Source organism: Nicrophorus vespilloides, unplaced genomic scaffold (genome assembly GCF_001412225.1).
Source record: "Nicrophorus vespilloides isolate i.1.1-1 unplaced genomic scaffold, Nicve_v1.0, whole genome shotgun sequence".
NCBI lineage: Eukaryota > Metazoa > Arthropoda > Insecta > Coleoptera > Silphidae > Nicrophorus > Nicrophorus vespilloides.
This window is the reverse complement of record NW_017096643.1, coordinates 123,170-145,852: the sequence shown is the minus strand read 5'-3', so window position 1 is coordinate 145,852 and position 22,683 is coordinate 123,170. Positions and strand designations below refer to the sequence as shown.

The window sequence follows — 22,683 nt, the reverse complement described above, 5'->3', positions numbered from 1 at the left end:
ATGGAAATGGTCTAAGTTAAATATTTTTTTTGAGATATTTAAAGATTTGACTTTGAACAAACTAAAATATTTCTGAAAATATTTACTCTTGTAAAGTAAACATTTTTTATGGTTGTGAAATTTTATTTATAGCTTATAGGGAAATGTGATTTTTCAAGCTTGAAATGATTTAGACTATTTTCAAAATGAACAGAATATATTCAAACGGACTTGTAATCAGAACAATAGAGAATTTTATTAAAAATCAAAAGTTAAAAACAAAAGTATTCATTTTTTTTCTTCACCTTCTTTTGAAATGAAATTTTGATTTTTAAGTATATTTTAAGTGATTTAAAATATTTCTGGTAAATTGGCCTCGTCCTTTTATATAATCGAAGTAAGAGGATATTTCCATATATTTTTGGCCTTCCCCATTTTGGTGAAACATGTAAAACATGGAATTCGGTTCTTTTCAACATCTTATATGAAGCATCTTTTTAAAAACTTTTTTTTAAATAAAAAATGATGAAAGAATGATGAAGAACATCATTCTTTCTACAGAATATTTTTATTGGTTTATAAAAATACGTAGTGATAATGAATACAAAATCACGATCGTTCGGAAAAATGAATGGCCAGATACCACAAATTCACGAGAATGAAAGTGACTTAGTTCACTTTCAAAATAAACATTAGCTGAATTTTGTTTAATGGCGTAACAACCAACTTAATATAACGACTCCATTCTTACAATTTTGCAAATATTACTCCAGATTACTCTAATGTAAGGAAATGCAATGCGAAATAAGTGATAAACTCATTTTTTCTAAAATTCCTAATCAAAATTGATCCCTAGACATACCTGTACATTTTCTAGAAAATTAAAATAATGCCCACTAAGCATTTTTAAAAGGTGGTACAATGCGTCCCAAAGTGTTAAATAGTCAATAAGAAAAATATGTTTTTTATAGAATTTCATTAGGTGATTGATGTTGAATGCGTAATGCAAATATTTCGAGATATAAAAATGTCCTAGAAGTTGCTGTATTTAAATACTTAGTAAACTAATTATAATTTGTTCAAAAAAAAGTATCGGAAGATGGAATAGTGAAAAACTTGTAAACCAATAAATAATTTTGCATATCGAAGAAGCTTAATATGGAAAGTTTGTAAAAAAATAATTTGTTGAAATCTCTTTAGTTTTCAAGATATGTCGTGATTGATGAATACAATGGAAGCGAATATTTTTAATTGATTGTGCGTTCTGGTAATTGGTTTTCTGCCAAATTCAGCAAGACGAGATTGGGTCTAACGTAAATACAAATGCGGATGGCCGTTTCCATGGAGATCCGATAGATGTCGGCAGGGCGGCGTGGGACAGGGGCTCCTGCGCCCTTCGGTCCATCATCCGCAAACCCCGTGCTGCCGGGGTGAAGGAAGAGGAGGAGGAGGAGGCAGACGTAGCCTCCGTGTCGAAACATGAGCCGTTTTTCACGGAAAATACGAGCAACGCGTATGCTTTGAGCCGTACGAAAAAAAAACTAATAATATTGATAGTACCGAATAGCAACAAAAGCAGTGATATTCAAGTGAAAAGTACACAATGTTAGTAAGTTTAATATGTGCTTGGACATTCAGATAGCAATACCTAAATGTTAGGGAAGGTCCAGTGCGGCAAAATATTTACACTTTCGCTCGTTTAAAGCCATTTTATATATTGTTTTGTTTTTCGATTTGGTAGTGAGTGCGTGATTTGGCATTTGCAAAACGATGAAGAATCTGAATCTGACGAGAATATTTGTAATATTCGCGGTGCATTTGCTACGTGCGACCGACGGGTGAGTGTTTTATTTGTAGCTACTGTTTGTGGGTTAGGTGAACAACCTACGTGCAATCAATTCGGATGTGTTAATAAAAATGCAAATTGTGATTTTCCCACCATCTGACAGACAGACAGATGGGAACTGATGGATCCATCTCATCCCGGTTTATCGATACCAACCGTCGTAATCCGTGATATTTGCAAAAGTAAAATCGCCAAACAAGTGATGATTTGTCGGCTGTCACATTTGACGCGAGCCGACACTTTGATAATCTGTCAGGAATGTGGGAATCATTTTGTCTAAACTAAACCCATATATGCTTTAATTGAAACTTGATGACTGATTAATTTAATATAGCAACATGAATATGAAAAATAAACATTTGATATCTATATAATTCGGTAGATGCGCCGATTTTTGTAAATAAAATATCAAACATTTTATCGTTGGAATTTTTTGTTCGAATATATCTTGTCTTCAATATTCAATTGTTAAATGTAAGAAAAAACGGTTTGAAATGAATTGTACGAATATTGACTTTTATTTTTTTAAAACATTTATAAAAAAATGCTTTTGAAACAAGATTCGATTTATTGGGGTCCAATAAATCGAATCTTGGGTCAATAACCCAGCGCATCCACCAAAATTTGTTTCAAAAGCAATTTTTTATAAATGTTTTAAAACATAATAAATAGAAAATGTAGAATACATTTTTTTTAATTTTGCTTTCAATGTTTTTTTCTATATTGAAAATGTTGTGAAATGATATGTGATTTGGTGGATGCGTCGGGTTTATTTCTTCAAAATTGAATTCCTTATATTGTTGTTTGATGTTGCAGGACGCAAAAGAACATGATTTCGGATCGCCTGGAGAACGTTACGCAAACAATATCGAAGCTGCTCGAGGGCTACGACATCCGTTTAAGGCCGAATTTCGGAGGTAATCTCTCTGTCCGAGTGGACGCAATGCATGCACATTTACGCTCGAACAATCATCTCACATTGACCTATTAATTTTCGTATCGTATCCATGGGTACGTTTATGTTTCGTTACCATGGTTACCATGTGTAATTGCGTTTTCGGCAGGGCCCCCAACCAGACCGACGCGTGCATTTTAATTGGTTTTTGCCAACAAACCATCCCTCCCTCACTCATCAAAACTTCGCCTGATTCATTTGCTTTCTGTATTTAATTTGCGCGAAACTTGTTCTCGGATTAATCGCCGTCCCATCTGTTTTGGTCTTGGTTTTCCAGGCGACCCGCTTTACGTCGGCATGGATCTCACTATAGCCAGTTTCGATGCAATCTCCGAGGTTAATATGGTGAGAGAAACTTTAATTCCTCTTCCTCCATCCTTCCGTTCGTTTACAGCCTGCAGATGCCTTCGACGTTTTGCAAATTACATCCATTAGACCCCTCATTATTTTCAATAGAAACTACGCGCGATGTGTACAATATTCCACAATATAAACGATCTTATTAATTGCCTTAGCTTAACATATCATTTCCTGTAAAATAGATTAAACTAAATTCATATTAACGTCATTTAGCTTACATTTACTAAAATTTACAATATTGACCAATAGAAAAAGGATTTGTATACGACATTCACATTGATTTATTTATATGATACTTTTAAATTTAAGAGATCTAAGTGCACTTTGAAAATTATATTTGTTTAATTTATTTATTTGAAAAATACAATTAGTAAAAGTCATATTTTTTTTAGTTAACAAGAGATTTGGTGTTTTGGAAAATTCAATTTAAGTAATTGATTCTATCATATAAAACTACTGTTTCGAAGGTTTTTTAATAATAATAATATTTATTGCAACAATAAAAATACAAAATAAAAAGTCAACTGCTGCAAACGTCAATTAACTATAGATCTTTATGCCCGGGAAGGTTTTTTATTATACATTTATTATTCAGTTAACACTTTTGAAGGCTGTCATAGACTGAAACGTCTTTTTTGTTTCTGTCAAGTTTTCATTTGACATTTGCGTAACGTGTATTATTCTATTTTATTTTATATAAACAACGCGTTGTCATAATGATAATTTATTATTAAAATTATATTATTATTATTATTATTATGTAAATTATGTATAAAAAAAATCTGTCATCATGTTTTTTTCTTAAGGTTTTGAAAAGTTGTTTTTGAACAATTATTGTATATTTCTTTAGGATTGACAACATATTTTAATTGATGCATTCAAGCAAGGAAATGCATTGGAACTATCCATGATACAAACTGTGACCTATATTTATATCTTATTTGTAGTGTAAAATCCTCGATGGTGGTATTTCGGTTTTTCGTTTCGATGGGTCTAATTATTCGTAATTCGATTGAATCCTTGCTTCTACCTTTAATCTGCGATGTTTACCGATAGATGGCAAACCATGCGTGCGGACGTGGCACTTTTTCAGTGGCAGTCACGTGCAGCAGCAGCATTTCGCGTGCTAATTCACTAAATCTCCATCTCTCTATTCATCCATCCATCCAACCATCACACGCAGAGACGATAACTTCTTCTCCGCCCCGATAACCATTTTCCGCTGTCGCATTTTAATTTCCGAATTAACAGCCGAATTAATTATTTCGTCTGAATACGAAATTATATCTCCCCCTCTTTTTTCTATCTGAGCGGCCTGGAGGGAATTAATAGCGCGGAAAGCGGCGATCTTTCATTTTTTTGCACAATTGCATGTTGCGAGATGGAAATTCATTTGACGATTATCTTTAATTTACCGGCGGTTTGTTCGCACGCTAAATCAGCGAATTCGCTGCAATTAATTAGTCGACTAATTCAGAAATTATTTAAAATATATGTATATATATATATATATATATGGGTAGAAATCATTTAAAAAGTTCAGTTTCGTAATATATACACTTATATACACTGTCGAAAAAAAAAATGTTTGTAATCTTCGGTGCGTAAAAGAAAATATGGGTCCTGTTTATCACCTAATGACCGAGTTGTGCAGATAAAACTTGGAAATAGATTAATCATCGATGCGATGGGATGGGGAAAAAGAGCATGTGCTATTATGTACTTATGAAGAGGATCAAAACTGTTTCAGGACTACACGATCACGATGTACCTAAATCAATATTGGAAGGACGAAAGATTGGCGTTCAGCAGCGAGGAGGAGATCTTAACGCTCTCTGGAGATTTCGCGGAGAAGATCTGGGTGCCGGACACGTTCTTCGCCAACGACAAAAACAGGTTACATTACCTCTCATACGGGGGGAGGGGGTGTTTGAAACAAATGCAATGGAAACGCAATGCGCGGTGAATGTAATAAGCGCGTCCGAAAGAGGGCAGATCTGGTCCTCTCGAGTTCTTCCTCAAAGCGTCCTCTTAACCCACATACACATGTGCTTTTTGTATGCATATGTACATAAACGAAATCAATAACAACAAAATGAGACTTCTCCTATACCAAACACTAGAAAGTTTATTGCAATTTAAACTTATTGCAAATATACAAAGTTGTATATCGTAATTAATTAATATGTATATAATTTTGCTATTTATATATGCATCATCAGTGAGTAATATTTATTTAAAAATAATAATGTGCCAAATTAATGACACTTCTGTTGTCTACACTAATTTGTATATTCTCACTTCAATTGCGTCACTCAATTCTATTCGCATTCAAGTTGTTTTGTTTTTATATTGACCAATGTAGAAAATCCCTTTTCAAACAGATAGCAAACGGCAATAAATTGCACCAATATTTTTTTGTCTTTAAAAATTAATTCAAATTTAAATCCCTTGTCAATTCGTGCAGAGTGCCGTCGTGGGTTGGAGATAAATTGGTATTATTTCTATTATTATAAGGATCTCGAATCTACAATTATTGCTATTATTTTTTGGAGATGACAGTGAATTAAATATGTGTGTTCTTTGTCAAATTAACAATTATCATTTGAGAATAATTTGGAAACATTTCGAAAACATTAGAATTGATCTTCTATCTCGCATGGAAAAAAAAATGTTATGCTGATTTCCTTGCTTAGATAAATTTAGTTGGATTAGAATGGAGATGTCTGGCAAGTAAGAAAGTTTTGTAATCCAATTTTTGCCTTCGAAATAAATGGTCAATTATTGTCATTTAGCAATATTTCATGGGAATGTGTCGCGCAGATGCGAAATGCAATAAACAAGAAATTGTTTTATCAGCTATTCTGTTAGTATTAATATATTTCTTGAAAAATAAGCAAATGTATGTACATTTTTTATAGTGTAGAAATTGTTATCCTAGACTTATAAAAAATATTAAATATAAATAGATGTCAAAGATATCAATTTTGAAAATTAAACTTATTTTGTTACTACAAAAAGAAAAACAAACAATAAAAACTAGTGAGCGATGATGTATGATGATGATAACATTTTGCAGTGAAGTAAAGCATGTGTTTGAGTGTGTCTTATTTCTCTGACCGATATTCATTAATCTCGATGCGACGCTTTGCAGTTTCTTGCACGACGTGACTGAAAGGAATAAGCTGGTTCGTCTGAACGGAGATGGAGCAATAACTTACGGAATGCGATTCACGACTACCCTCGCCTGCATGATGGACCTACACTATTACCCGCTGGATTCGCAGAATTGCACCGTCGAAATCGAGAGCTGTCAGTTGATTGATCATCGTGGAAATGCATTATTTCGTTGTTGTTTCATCGATCTTGTTTCTTATTTTTAGATGGTTACACCGTTTTGGATGTGGTCATGTACTGGAAGGAGACGCCGGTGCGTGGGGTCGAGGAGGCCGAACTGCCGCAGTTTACGATTATCGGGTACGAGACGAACGATAGGAAGGAGAAATTGGCGACAGGAATCTATCAGAGATTGTCGCTATCGTTTAAACTGCAAAGGAACATCGGGTACTTCGTCTTTCAGACGTATCTGCCAAGCATCCTTATCGTGATGCTCTCGTGGGTTTCTTTCTGGATAAACCACGAGGCCACCAGCGCTCGAGTAGCTTTAGGTAACGCATATCGATCATTGGACACAACACTTCCACTCATAATTAGTAATTATTTAATTAAATTTTGTTTATGTATAGCAAAGATGAAATAAATTTTCAAACGAATCCAATAAGATCAATTATTGAATTAGATACATAATAATAATAATTGCAAATTTTAAATGAATCCAACAAAATGCAACTAAATAAGCATTAATTTGTAAATTTAAAATGTATAAATAATAAAATCCTTTGTAACTTTATGTTTTAGGTATAACGACAGTCTTGACAATGACGACGATAAGCACGGGTGTGAGGAGTTCACTTCCGAGGATCAGTTACGTGAAGGCCATCGATATTTATCTGGTAATGTGTTTCGTGTTCGTGTTTGCCGCACTCTTGGAGTACGCCGCCGTCAATTATACGTACTGGGGCGCCAGGGCCAAGAAGAAGAGCAAAAAGGCCAAGGAGGATGACAAAAAGATCGGTTCGCAATTTTAACAAAATTTAACATTTGTTATAACAATTAACAAGGTGATTTACTTCGCCTTCTTCTAGGTGGGACCAAACCGAGCTCCTCCTCAGCAACAACAGCTGCAGCGGCTGCGGCATCTTTATCCTCCGACCACGGTAACCATAGCGTGCCCGAAGACATCATCGAGCTGCAGGACGTTCGGTTGAGCCCGATCGCCTCGATTCGCAACAGACACGGCCTCAGATCGAGCCCCACGTGCGGACTTGGCGCCGACATCGATCCATCCAAGTTTCCGCCAAGCTTCCGCATCTCCAGATCGGCCGCAAGTTATTGCGTGAATCCCAGATCGGCGGGCCTCCGGTTCAGAGGTGCAAGAGGTACAGCTGACCGAACTATATATGTAACTCCGCAACAGCTAAAACTGTAAAACTATCTTCAGGTGCGACCATGAACAAACCGAAAGTACTGCACGCCATCAGGAAGGGAGCTTCCGTGCTGCGAGCCTCGATGCCCAAAATCAAGGACGTCAACGTTATCGACAAGTATTCTCGGATCATCTTCCCGGTCGCCTTCATGCTTTTCAACGCCGGCTACTGGGTTTTCTATTTTTTTGAATGACTCATCTCGTACTCTCTCCTACTTCTGCGAGAGTGATCGATACTCAATAGAACCATATTCAAAGTAACAGAAGAACATTGTATCTATTCTAAACTCAAAGAACGAGTAGATCCGCCAAATATAAAAATGATTTTCTACAATACGAAACATTATTGCCAAATGTCATTGGACAATGTCATTGGACAAGGTCTAACAAATATTCAAGAAGAGAGTTATATTCACAAACATGTCACACGAATATCGAATTGACTTTTACAAAATACCTTTTTTTTCGTCTTCATATTTAGAGGTTTTATATGTAAGTGATGGATCTGTTATCGAATTTAGGTGCAAGGGACCTGCGAGTCGCGTTTCCCATCGTTGGTTGGGACACAAAACGCAAACCAAAAGAGAAAGGCAATTTTAGATTTCGAAGTGGAATGGAAAGTTATAAATTTAGAACGATTTCCCTTAAATTTGTATGTGTAAGTGTAACTTTAACAGAAGAATGAAGAGAGAATATATTAAATATATATATATATATAAAAATTTGAAAATGAAGCAACTAAACCGTGATTTATACTCACTTTATATAAACTTCAGTATTTTTTTTTAAATAACAAAAACTGTATTAACATATTCATACCATTCATTTAAAAGTGAGTATGTGTGTTTACAAAGAGGATAATATTTAATTATGTTAAATAAGTAAAGAGGAAGAAACTTTATCGATGTTAAGTGTTTTTTTTTTTGGAGATTTTAAACAGTTCCTTATTAATGAAAGAATAAGATATATATATATATATACATACAAGAAGAAATATAAAGAATGTCTATGTAGCGAAGTAAGTTAAATGAAAATTTTAATAAAAAAAAGAGAGAAAAAAGAAGATAATTCAAGCTTGTCGTAAGTAAATGTGTTATGAAACGTGCTCCTTACGATTTAATGCACTCGTCGTATTAACGTAACGTTTCGGTCGGACCTCTATCGAATTGCGCGAATCAATGTTCCCCTTTTTTATCGTTTGCTTGATTCATTTTGAAAATGAAGTGTTTATTTAACAAATACAATTGATGGTATAACACAAATGAAAATTGGAATAACCCTCTGTATACGATGTGTGTTTAACGTTACGGTTATTTGAATGTGTCCAATAGTCAAGTTTCAACTTGTTTTGTATAACTTTTGTTCTTTTGATTTGATTTTGTCGATGGAAGAATGGAAGTTTCTACTAGATATTCTTGTGGATTTATTGTGGAGAGCGAAGGAAAAAGGAAAATAACTTGTATGATTTGATCAAAATAAAAATTTACGTTTGTTACGTTTGCGTTATTTTATTTTGATTTTATATATCACATCATCGACGTAGTGTTAAATAGAAAAACAAAAATATGGTTGATATTTACGTCGTGTCAATTTTATTAATGGTATTTTCCATGACAATATGTTATTATAAGGTAGTTTAGAGAATCAGTGTTTGATTGAGAAGATGATGGTGATGATGATTGGCAACAGGATGTGCTCGAGAGAGTATTTGATCAGAAAATTGCATCGCACTAAATAGCCCTTACAAAGATCTGTTGTTGTGTACAACCATTATATAAACATATACATCAGCATAAAGGAATCTCTATCGTGATCCCAGTTCGATACACATTCATATAAACAAAGGGGTCCAAGCGTAAACAATCCCATCGATACTCCTATACCTTTTTGAGTGCTCCGAATTCAAGTCCCTTTATAAACACTATTTCCACATACAATCGTAATCGATCATCTTTTTCATATAAACAAATGCATAGGATTTTGTCCCAGTCTTATAATAAACAAAACCACCAAGGCCGAATCCCGTGGGTACGATTAATCATCAATATATACAAGCCCTAGTTCCAATCACAACTCCCACCTCGTAATAATAAGAATTAACTTCGTGTTTAAAACCAATTGAATTATTTAATTCCTACAACTGAGACTCAACAATAATAAACTTTGCAAGTAGAATAAGTCTCAGCTGCAGAGCATCGTGACTTTATGAGGCCCTAGGTGCAATTGGGCACAACCTGATTTGGAGGGCTCCTATTAACCCTACTAAGAAAATTATAACGTTTTTTTTGACGAATTGGAGACCCTGGGTGAGCGCCTACTACGCCTATGTGGTAACGCGCCACTTCTCAACTGAAACATCGAGTCCGAGTAAAATCGTCAGGTGAACTTCATTTAATCAATAAAGTTGGATTTAATTAGTCATTCCACATTGTTCGTATTTTCCATTCCTAGTATTATCTGTCGGTGAAGTAAAGTGTAATTAGTTCAGAGAACAGTTGAGCAAGATGTATCCAGGGACGAATTGGGATAGGCGGGAAGAGATAAAAATAAGGGCGGAGTGGGCGGATAAGGGGCGCCGGCGTCGAATGCTTTTTTTTATGGTCGAAGAAAATAGGTGGCGTCAGGTACGTAGGTGGGAAGAAAGTCGGACGAGAAAATTCGCATTGTTGCCGGAGGTTGCGTGGAAACGGTTGCGCATCCCCACCAACGTGAAGAGTCGCAAGATCGCGCGGTCCCCCCTACATCACCGTCTTCCCACCGCCTCCGACGCTATTTTCCGTCGCGCCGCCGCCGCGAATCGATAAATACAAATCGCAAATTTTCAGCTGCCAGAGAGAATCCAGCACGTAACGCGCCGCGTGAAATAGGTCATCATACATCACATCTCTGCATAATAACACGTATATCTTCAAATTCGTGGAAACCGTTTCTCTTCGTTGTATTTGGTAGTGTATGTGCATAGATTGGATATAGTGTTACTTAGTTTGGGTGGATGCTGGATGCGGTGATGTGTTGAACTGGTTGTAAAGAAGGGTAATCCAGAGTGTTTCAATTCTTGATACAACAATTCACCATGTCCAGCTATAAAAGAAGATATAAAGCTGGAGGAGTGTAGACTACTCCTTCGCAAGTGGAGGCACAACTTTTCACGTTACTAGTAAGAGGAAAGCTCGAGCGGACATGACGCGGAGAAACAGGGTTGAAGCTGCGAAGAGGAGTCGCGGTCGCGGACATTTCCAGATCTGTCTAGGTAAACTTAATCATAAAACGAATTGACCTAGTCCATACATAGCATAAACCCCCTTTCTGGATCGTGATGCATGCATATAACTTGCGTGTGGGAAGGATGAAAACAGAAGAGCGAAAGATATAGTGTGGCAATGAGTGTAAGGGAGAGGGTGAACGAGGAATGCGTGTAGTATCGATCGGATTCCGAGAAAGGGCCTCGCCTTGTCCCTTGCTGAATGAACCATTCATTGCTATCTCTCTTCAACCCACACACGCACATGCTCACACCCTTGTCCATGTCCTTTACATCCACTCCCATCCATTTCCCATCTACAAAATCATCATCATATAACAAGAATTTAATTACAACAAATGCTTTTGCAATCTTATTCCTCGTTCATTCATATATTAATTTCCTTTTATCACACTCTCGCTGGTCTCTCAATTCGAAAATCGATCTCAAACCGCCCCCGCGACCGTCGCAATATCAAATAATGTATCCCTTTTCGCAAATAAATACTTCCCTTTGACTAATATTTGCAAAACTTATATATGCTTCATATATATCTATACAAAATAATTAAATAAATATATACGACTTGATCTAATCGTTACAACTTGAAATTAAAGACAGAATTTAAGTCATCGCTTTTGAAAGTTACGATGATTAAATGTTTAACTTTCAGTCAGTTTCAATCAATTGCAGCAACGATGTTTCAGGTACAACTTTACAAAATAATTAATTAAAAAAATATCAAGCAAAAAGATGTTTTATTTTCGTCGTACATTGAGAATTTTTTTTCAGTCTTGTGACAAGAATAATATAAATCGCTATTTCGCGTTATTGGATTTTTATCTACATAAGAAAAGACAAGCAGAGTATCAATATTCTACATCTAAATTTGTTAAAGACGGAATGTAATAAAAATCTAACTACAATTATATATTCATTAGATAGAAAATTAAGTTAGTAAAGAAATAATTTGTAAGAGACGTTCGTGTCGTTGGAAAGATAGAAAATGCACGGAATGTCTGGAAAATCTAAACTCAGATCTTTGTGAAGAGCGTAAATCAAGTCGCGCAGTATGATGGAGGAGCTTAGTGCATACTGACTGTATACTGTCTATTTATACATCTAGGTTTTAATTAGCGGCAATGATGGCACAACGCGTACGATCTCTGCATATCTTCTGCTACGCGAAAGAACGGAGGAAATGAACAATTTGGCAAATCCAACACAACAAGAAACAATTTTTTTTTAATCAGTTATTTTTCAGTTGACGTCTTGCTGTTTGACAGATGTCGTCCTTTTGTTCAGTTTTATATTATTCTCTGAAAAATATCTATTTCTGCGCATTTGCAGCTTATTGAACTTCAAATATAAATAAATCTGTTTCAGTCACTAATAAATAATATGCGCAGCAATCGAACTAAACAATCTGCTAATTTGTTTTTATAAAAAACTGTTTAAATAACTCAACATATGTTACATTGTGCATAATTTACAAGTTGATTGTATTATAGATAACGTTGATCGTAATTAAGAATTAATAATTTATTTAAAAGGCGAAAAAGAAATTTTGAACCACTCAACTGTTCTATGCGACATCCCTGGTGGGGATCGAACCCACGACCTTTGGATTAGAAGTCCAACGCGCTATCCGCTGCGCTACAGGGACGATACTTTTCTTGTATTTAATGTCACCTAGGTTGATAAGGATTCTTTTATTATTTTTTTAGTGAAATAAATTATGTATACCAGTATGACTTAAATCCCGAAAATAAATGTATCATCTTGTTCATTTTATAACCAGAGGCGTCGCTACGATAAGTATTTTTTTTCTTCGGATGTCACCCCCTGTTCTCATGCAATTATTTTCATATTTAGCCCGAGTCCTCAAAATTCAAAGAACAATTTTAAAATCTAATCTAACCAAAACAAATATATACCATCTTTAAATTCACGTAAATTCAAATAATTCAGATGAAATAACTGGTTGAATCGTGTTAATTTATTTCAAATTCAAATAGTAATTATGTTATTATTTAAATCTTAATTTAAAGTAAGTTTCAACGTATATTAGTCTACCACTAGCGTAAACAATGCTTATTGTTGAAAATTGACTTTGTTTTCGGCATATCGCAAAACTATTTAACTTTTTCTTGTCTATTATAAATGGTGTAAAAGAAGCCAATTATTTGAACCACTCATCAGTCTTTGGTATGGTTATCCCTGGTGGGGATCGAACCCACGACCTTTGGATTAGAAGTCCAACGCGCTATCCGCTGCGCTACAGGGACGTTATTTTTCGCAACCAAAAAGTTCATGAACTGAGACTAAGACCTCAATTTGTACTTGACATGTATATTGTTTGTTTTAGTGGTATGCTTGTTGACGTTGTGCTTCGCAAATCATCAGAGTCAAGATACGAGCACGTCGGCTCCACCACCCGTCGGAGGTGGTGCTGCGCCTCATCGTGGCGCCGCTCGCCAGATGTACGGCTCCGGATCACTCCGACCCCCAGGTACAAACCCCATGGTCTTTGGACCGGCACATCGACCGCCCCTCACTTCGGGCTCCTCCCCATCGCAGGGCAACATTCGTCGCTACCCGATGGCCTATCCCATCGTGCCACTGCCCATTCCCATCAGGGACTTTGAATCGTTCCCCGACGGCTTCCCGATCCTCATCCGGGAGTATTTCAATGACAGATCAACATCCAGGAGTGGCGCTCGCGGTATCTCCACGTCTTCCGCTTCGTCGTCGATTAATCGTGGAATGTACGGCGGAAGACCGGAATATAACAATGGCAGACCGACAAGGCTGTACGATTTCCGACCGGATGTGTACGGCGAAGGTTTTATACCGGGTCGCGGCTTCGATGTAAGACCTGGTGGAATGTTGACAAAGATGCCGAGCAACAGACCCACGGGGCACGGGATTCAGAGAATGCGTGAACCTGACGAAGACGACGCTGGAGTCAGCAGCAGCAACAACAACGGTAATCAAAAGGAGATCGTCGACTTTGAGCACGAATGCGGCGAAGACTGCGAACAAGGCGAATACCTCTGCGTTTCCAGTTGCACCTGCATAAAGAACACATTACGGTATGATCATTTTTAGAGCAACAAATATTGTTACATCAATATTGTTAATTGATAATGATTTAAATCAATTTTCTTACTTTTATAGTTGCGACGGGGACGTTGATTGCGACGATGAAGAGGACGAACTGGAATGCGGAGAGATTGAAGCGGCCAGAGATGAGAAGTGCACCACCGAGCCGAATAAGTACGTGACGTGTCCCAGATCTGGGAAGTGTATACTGAAGAATTGGTTGTGCGACGGCGACGACGATTGCGGTGACTTTTCCGACGAAACGCAATGCGGTAACAACAACAAAAAATAATAACGCAACTGCAAAAAATACAATAAAATATCGTTCCAGGATTCAAAGTGAACTGTACCAGCGATCAGTTCGAGTGCGCCAATGGCCTGTGCATACCGAGGAACTGGGAGTGCGATAACGATAACGACTGCAAGGACTTCTCCGACGAACACAACTGCACCAAAATGGAGTAAGTTTATTAGGTTGCTGCGAAACGGTCATAGAGATAGCAAACATATTTTCAATTCTTGATTCTCCGTATATACGGTACTCCCAGTATAATTAAATTCGATTGACACCGAACGGTTTCAATTTTGATCCAGCAAAATTATCAAGAAATGTCGGCGGCAAGATGAGCTCCGAAAAAGGACTATTGATCCCGTTACCTTGGATACAGCTTCCTCCGGGCTCACTGCATCTGCGCCCTTGCATCTATTGGCAACAACAATAATAATGATAAGAATAACAAAAGCAATTTATTATCTTTATCCAGGTGTACCACCGATGAATACAGCTGCGGCGACGGGACGTGTATTTCGCTGAGCTTCAAATGCGACAAGGATATCGACTGCAACGACGAATCGGACGAAACGGATTGCGGTAGGCAATCACAAATTACGAAATTATGCACTACCATCTGTACTAATCGAAATTCCATTATCATTATTAATTATACTATTTAGATGTGGAGCCACCTCCGTGCAATGAAGGCGAATTCCGATGCACCTACAACAAGTGCATCAAAGTGGAGTTCCGTTGCGACGGTGACAACGATTGCGATGATTGGAGCGACGAGGAAAACTGTCCGAAGTTACCCGGAACTTGTGTCTCCGGCGAATTCAAGTAAGCGAAAATGATTATCATAGCAATATGTGAATGTTCTCTCATCGTCATCATCATTGACTTGGCAGATGCAACAACGGTCAATGCATCCCGGAGAGTTGGCGATGCGACAAGCAGGATGATTGTGAAGGAAACGAGGATGAGATCAATTGCACGGACAGTAACAGCCGAAACTGCTCTTCGGATGAGTTCATGTGCTCAAACGGAGCTTGTATCCTAGTACGTTCATCGTGATATAACATTTTATAAGATATCAGTAGATACAGTAATGTGATGACTATTCTGCAGAAAACTTGGGTGTGTGATGGAGTGTCGGATTGCAATCAGGACGAGGACGAGTCGAATTGCCAGATCGTCTGCGACGAGACCAAATTCGGATGTACGGGAATCTCGCCGAACGACACCGAGGTAGATTTCTGCATACACAAGAAGCACGTGTGTGACGGTCAGAGAGACTGTCCAAAGGGCGAGGACGAAAACGATTGTCCGACGAGGCACGATTGCGATATAAACAAATTGAAATGTACGCAAATGTGTATTACGTTCCCAAATGGCACCGAGGGCTGCAGCTGTCATCCGGGTTACAACTTGGTAGTCCATGATGGATATACGTAATATTTCCCCATATATATTATGTCTACGGATTAATCGTTGATTGTTTTAGATGCGAGGATATTAACGAATGCTTGTACGAGACGGATCCGGTATGCTCGCAGACGTGCAACAACACCGTGGGCAGCTTCAAGTGCGGATGCATGACTGGTTACGTCCTTAGACCGGACATGAGATCTTGCAAGGCCCTGGGTGCTCCACCGACTTTACTCTTCGCAAATCGCGGCGACATACGACAAGTAATCTACTATTTTCAATTTGATCTAAACTGCATCTAATGTTATTTTATGTGTTCAGGTATCACTGCAGGCTTCGTTCAGCAACTCGAAGTACACGGCGATATTGAAGAGGCTGAGCAACGCTATCGCTTTAGACTACCATTACACGAAGGGTTTGATCTTTTGGTCCGATACGATGATGAATGTGATCAGAAAGGCGAACATGAACGGTTCGGGAATCGTGGATGTTGTCAAGTGGGGCTTAGAATCGCCGGGCGGCATAGCTTTGGATTGGATACACAACCTGCTCTTTTGGACGGATTCGGGGACGAGACGCGTCGAAGTGGCCAGTCTGGATGGAAAGCAGAGGGCAATAATCGTGACGGACGATTTGGATAAGCCTAGGGCTATAGCCGTGCACCCAGGCAAGGCGACCGTCTTCTGGACCGACTGGGGTCCCAATCCGAAAATCGAGCGTGTAGAGATGGACGGCACGAACAGGAGGAGTGTCATCACCGAGTCGGTTTTCTGGCCAAACGGTTTGACCATCGACTACACAACGGATCGCATCTACTGGGCGGACGCAAAGCACAACGTAATCGAGACGGCCTTGTTCGACGGCGGCGATCGTAAGAAGGTCATCAGCAAAGGACTGCCGCATCCATTCGCACTAACAATCTTCGAGGATGCAATCTATTGGACGGACTGGCACACCAAGGCCATTTCCACAGCGAACAAAGCGACCGGTGCTGGCTTCCGAACGATCCACTCGAATCTGCATTTCCCCATGGACATCCACAGCTACCATCCGCAGCGACAGCCGGATTATCGGAATCATTGCGGTTCGAACAACGGAGGCTGCGAGCATCTATGCTTACCCAACAGGGTTGAGTATTCGTGCGTGTGTCGTATGGGGCAGAAGCTGAACGCAGATAGAAAGACGTGCCAGCAGCCCGAAAACTTCCTGGTGCTAGCGCGCAAGAAGGATCTGCGCATTAAACATCTGGACACGGATGCGAACAATCATCATGAAATTGTGGTACCGGTGGACGGGGTCAAGTCGGCGGTGGCCATCGCCTGGGATTCGCGGAAGGATACTATATTCTGGACGGACGTCGATCGCAACACGATCAGCAAAGCGCACTGGAACGGCAGCGACCAGCAGATCATCATCAAAGATAACATCCTATCGCCAGCCGGCTTGGCTTACGACTGGTTCACCGACAAACTGTACTGGACGTCAGCATCAAAGATAGAGGTGGCAAAAAGCGATGGCAGCATGCGCACTATTCTGATCTGGAAGAATTTGGGTAAACCGAGAGACATCGTCGTGGATCCGGTGGCGGGAAACATGTACTGGTCGGATTGGGGAGAGAATCCAAAAATTGAAAGGGCCGCGATGGATGGAAGCAACAGGATATTGATTACTAACAATCTGACCTGGCCCAACGGTCTGGCCATCGATCACGAGACCGGTAGACTGTACTGGTCGGACGGAGGAAAGAATTCCATCGAGTACGCTGACTTGGACGGTCGCCACCATAAAGTTCTGCTGAGTAAATTTCATTTAATTAGTGTAGACTATTTTACATTGACGTTAATCGTTTGTTATTTGAAGGTGGGATAAGTTTGCCGCATCCGTTCGGACTGGACCTCTTTGGAGAGGACGTATATTGGACGGACTGGGAGACGCTGAAAATAGAGAAGGTGAACAAGATCTTGGGCACTAATAGGAGCGTCGTCAGCTCTGACGTCAGTAATTTGATGGACGTTAGGGTTTTCCACCGAAACCGGAAGTACGTGTTCACACCTTGCCATAAGGATAACGGAGGATGCTCGCATCTATGCCTGCTCAAACCAGAAGGCCACTCTTGCTCCTGCCCAATCGGAATAAAACTTCAGGTATCTTTTCAGGTGTTCTCTTTAAATCTAACAATTAAATACATATGGATTATAATTTTATAAAATAATATTTTCCTTTTTTTGGATACTATAGAGAGATGGAAAAACCTGCGCGGAATTTCCATCCAATTACCTGGTGTTGGCGCATCGCGTCGACATCAGGCAAATCTCGCTGGATGTGCCCTACGTGGTAGACGTTGTTCTCCCAATGCCATCTCTGAAGAACGTCATGGCCGTAGACGTGGATCGCAGAACGAATCAGATTTACTGGACCGACACATCATCCGATCTTATTCAGAAAAACTCGCTTGATGGTAAACAGATTCAGACGATCATTTCGCACGAATTACAGATGGCCGATGGTATCGCCGTAGATTCTAGCGGAAGAAAGGTATTTTTTCAAATCCAATTGAATCATTTCAATACATATATATTTATTCTAGTTGTATTGGACGGACGGAGAGAGGAATAGCATTGAGGTAGCTGAATTGGATGGACACAATAGGAAATTACTGGTGTGGATCGATTTGGACAGTCCCAGGGCGATTACTCTCTATTACGAAAAAGGTTTGATGTTCTGGTCGGATTGGGGAACTAAAGCAAAGATAGAATCGGCGGAAATGGATGGATCGAATAGAAAGACGTTGATCAGCACCAAATTGGTTTGGCCAAATGGTCTCGGCGTTGATCACCAGGAGAATCGTTTGTATTGGACCGATGGAAAGCAGAAGACCATTGAATCGTGCGATCTCCAAGGGAACGATCGTAGATTGATCATCGATGACGCACCGCACCCATACGGATTGGTCATCGCGGGTGATCACATGTACTGGACCGATTGGCAAACTCAATCTCTGCACAGGGCAGACAAGGGATCGGGAACGAACAGGACGATCATCAGCGAAAGGTTGAAGGGATTAATGACCGTTGTCCACGTTAAAGAAGATGACGCTGCATCTTTACCTATCGACATATGCGGTGCCGACAACGGCGGCTGCTCTCATCTTTGCTTGAGGAATGCTCTGGGTTTCTCCTGCGCCTGTCCCACCGGTATCCAATTCATGAACAACAGCCGCAAGATCTGCAACCATCAACCGTCATCGTATCTATTGTTTGCAACACGCAAATATTTGGCCAGGATCAGCCTGGATTCACAGGACCTGCTGGAGGTCACCTTGCCCATCAACAATACCGACCACATCATCGATGTCGACTTCCACTGGGCAAAGCAGACGATCTTCTTTAGCGATGTGAATATGGAGAAGATAATGAGCGTTGACATGCGTAATTTGTCGGATGTGCGCGATCTCATAGTGAAGAACATCACCACGCCGAATGGGATCTCCGTTGACTGGATCAGCAATAACCTCTACTGGACGGACACCAGGCTCAGGGTGATCGAGGTGTGCAGGCTGGACGGCGACATGCGGAAGATTATAGTAAAAGAGAATCTGATGGAACCCAGGTCCATTGCGGTGTATCCCCGTAAGGGATACCTGTATTGGTCCGACTGGGGTACCAGTCCGAAAATTGAGATGGCCTATACGGACGGCTCGACGCGCTCTGTCATCGTGGATCGCGATCTGGGCTTCCCCAACGGATTGGTCATCGACTTCAAGGGTCGCAGGTTGTACTGGACGGACGCGAAATGGGATCGCATCGAAACTTCGGATCTGCACGGCAAGAGTCGCATTCAGTTGATTCAAAGCGGAAGCTCCCCAACCACGCATCCTTTCGGATTGACGCAGTTTGATGAATACATCTACTGGACCGACTGGTATCAGAAAACAATCCTACGAGCAGATAAGGCCACGGGGAACAACGCCGCTATGGTGCGATCTAATCTAATCGGAGTGATGGGTATTACGACCGTCTCGGAGAGCAAACAGAAAGGCTGGAACCCTTGCGCCGTCAACAACGGAGGCTGCTCTCACCTATGCTTTTTCAAGCTGAACCACTACACCTGCGGCTGTCCGGATTCGCCTAACCATCCGATCCCTTGCAAAACTGGTGAGTCTTTAAATATGCATCAGATAGGAATGATACAATTTAACTATTACTTACTTTTTCAGCCCCAGAGGAATGGGTAACAATGAATCATCCCGATGCCGTCTACGACTACGAGGACTACGACTACGACTCGATTAATGAGCATATCTATCCAAAGCTGCACGATTCGGAGCAACCGAACACGATACCCGCGAGTCACTACTACGTGATGTTCATCGTGTCGCTGACCGGCGTCGTATTCCTTATCTTCCTGGTAATCGGTATTCTCTTCATTTTCCGTACTAATCGCAAGAAATACCTATACGCGACCGGTCGCAGCGTCATGACCTTCTCCAATCCCAATTACTACACTTCCAACCGAGAGCAGGGGCCCGCTGGTCCGGTCGTCCCTTTAGCCGTTCCCGACAAAAAGCCTTTTCTGTGGAAGAGGCTCAAGTACGACAAGTCTCAGGTAACGTATTGGAATACAATTACATTCTTCTTATTATTATGTTATTAATATGTATATATTAATTGTATATTTGTGATAAGCAGGATAGGGTGTACGAGGAGAAGACCGAAAATAGCAGTCCGGAAGTGGCAAGCTTGATTCCGACCGTGCTGACGCCGTGCAGCTCTAATTGCGATGTGATCACGCCGGAAATGGAGCGATCGCCGTCGGCGACACCGCTCCATCGCCAGGATACGATCACTACGGTCGCCTAGACGACTTGAAACCAAAAATGTCATCTAGTATTTTTTAAATAGTAACGAATAGGAGAAACAGGCGACCGTGGAATATGGAGAAAGAAAGAGAATGTGTGTGTGAGAGCAAGGAAGGCAACACCCAGACTACATGACAATAATAGGTATTGATCAAACGAATTGTCGCATCTTCGTACGAAGGAAATATAACGTAGCAGAGGACACAAACCAGAAAAGTATTAAATTTATTTCAACGTGCCAAATAACACTTAATCAGATTCGGAACTGAGAATTGCCGTCGCAACGAATTTCATTGAAACAACCACAAACTATGAAGGAATGGCGTACACCAAAGAAGAATAGGAATGTTTTTCGTTGCCACGAATGATTAATTTTTTATCTCGAAATAGCACGGTCCTAGATACTAATTAGAATATAAAATATATATATATAAATATTATATTTTAATGAAAGCGTTGAAGGGGTTGGGTAGGTTGAAGGCTATGGAAGTTTTGAAAGATGGATGAGAGAGCGAGAGAGTGGGAAATATTCGAGTTCCGTTCCGTTTCTTCCTTGTATTTTAACGAGAATTTATTTTTTATATGTGTAAATTGTTGAATGATCAAAGAATAAGATTATATGTACTATATATATACGACAGAAAGAGAAACACAATATTGTATAAAACAAATGATATTTTATGGAAGAGAGGAAGAGGGGAAATAGACACTACATATCTTGTTGCATACACAGAATATGATATGAGACGCAATGCATTTATTGATTATATTTTAGAAGTATTTTCATATCACTTTGTTTCTTAGCCAAACGACATATATATATGAGAAGGACAAATAAGAAGAAACCAATTGTGGAAGAGGATTAAAATGACGAAAGAGAGAAAGAAAGAATAATACTTTGTATGGTATATAGAGAAGAGAGAAAAAGGTAATTTAAACGATTAGAATATTTTTGTAAAATAAAAATGATAATTAATAATAATTAAATAAAATCGAGATGCCAAATGAGTAAAATGGGATTAAGTAAAAATCGGTTAAAATTATAAAACGAAGTGGGCGCGCGTGGGCAGAATATGTGGAAATAATGAAGAAAGAAAATTATTGAAGACTGATTGTTAAGGTTTCTTCGAGACAACAAGCAAAATGAAATAAACAAATTTAACAAATCAAAAAAAAACATGGACAGGAAACAAAATAAATAAAGAAGATGGGAATTATGAGAGATTTAGATACGGTGCATGTATAAGACAAAAAACTGCTTTCGATTTGGGGATCGCGGCGTTATTTTCGTTTCCGTATGAATGTTGTATTACTATTTACTAACTACTACATTTTACTATTAAAAATACTAAACTAGATGGAAGTCAACGTCGTTCATTATAATGTAAGAAAATGGAAAATGGGGCGGCGGTTGTTCCTTTCTGTACGACATCGGACGATGAATGTCGGGCTCAAGATTCTATCCGCATGTCTCGGGATAACTCTAGGAACACGCCACCGTCCCATGTCCATCATAAAACTTAATAACGAATCCATGTATTTTGTGTGTACATTAGCGCGCTAATCTTACATTTCCTCGAACGTCATCGTATTTTTCCCTAAATATATTTTGTCACCCTCTTACAATATTAGAAACTAAAGCTCAATTATGGCCGCAATAAGTTTGCATTTATTATTTCGATTATCTTATGGATGGAGCAAACGGGGATTTCTAAAAAAATCGAGTGCTCAATCAGTGTACAATTAAACATTATAAAAGCCAAAAAATATCCTCGTGCGTTGTGAATATTAAGCACATTTACAATAAACTCATATAGGGAGATATCTATCGATATTAATTGTTAAACTTAAGACAAAGAGAGAGTGAATGAAGGAGATCATTTAAAAACAAAATAAACATGTAAAGTATGTACGCGAGTGAAAGAGGAACAAATTTCGAAAAAATTGTTTAACTCGAAGATGAAATATAGATTATATATATATATGAATGTGGCGCCAAAGATAACCAGCCTTTGACTTGGCGCCTACTTTAAATAAACAATGTATTTTAAATGTTTATCCATATTGACTTTTATTACTTTTGTGTTCATT

At 39.1% G+C, this 22,683-nt stretch overlaps 2 protein-coding genes and 2 non-coding genes across 5 annotated transcripts; 2 read left to right on the top strand and 2 right to left on the bottom strand.

The window, feature by feature from the left end:
• Window positions 1-1,408: 1,408 nt before the first annotated feature.
• LOC108557752 (gamma-aminobutyric acid receptor subunit beta-like) lies at window positions 1,409-8,428 on the top strand. 2 transcript variants are annotated; one of them, XM_017914405.1, is made up of 10 exons: window positions 1,409-1,584; window positions 1,721-1,817; window positions 2,642-2,742; window positions 3,058-3,125; window positions 4,891-5,036; window positions 6,295-6,452; window positions 6,524-6,808; window positions 7,059-7,274; window positions 7,346-7,639; window positions 7,702-8,428. In XM_017914405.1, exons 2-10 carry the CDS (start codon window positions 1,750-1,752, stop codon window positions 7,878-7,880), a joined length of 1,515 nt encoding a protein of 504 aa, XP_017769894.1. In that variant the 5' UTR covers window positions 1,409-1,584; window positions 1,721-1,749; the 3' UTR covers window positions 7,881-8,428. The 2 variants fall into 2 exon arrangements, with proteins under 2 accessions (XP_017769894.1, XP_017769893.1); XM_017914404.1 differs by having other exon boundaries at window positions 1,409-1,817.
• Window positions 8,429-10,321: 1,893 nt separating this feature from the next.
• LOC108557710 (low-density lipoprotein receptor-related protein 4) lies at window positions 10,322-22,359 on the top strand. The gene is made up of 15 exons (XM_017914347.1): window positions 10,322-10,936; window positions 13,296-14,022; window positions 14,108-14,304; window positions 14,364-14,493; window positions 14,797-14,903; window positions 14,987-15,146; window positions 15,215-15,365; window positions 15,435-15,757; window positions 15,811-15,997; window positions 16,056-17,532; window positions 17,595-17,878; window positions 17,973-18,269; window positions 18,322-19,888; window positions 19,951-20,339; window positions 20,423-22,359. Exons 1-15 carry the CDS (start codon window positions 10,867-10,869, stop codon window positions 20,591-20,593), a joined length of 6,237 nt encoding a protein of 2,078 aa, XP_017769836.1. The 5' UTR covers window positions 10,322-10,866; the 3' UTR covers window positions 20,594-22,359.
• Trnar-ucu lies at window positions 12,521-12,593 on the bottom strand. Its single transcript has one exon. It is a non-coding gene; the product is annotated as a tRNA-Arg (tRNA).
• On the bottom strand, window positions 13,143-13,215 carry Trnar-ucu. The gene has a single exon. It is a non-coding gene; the product is annotated as a tRNA-Arg (tRNA).
• Window positions 22,360-22,683: the final 324 nt, after the last annotated feature.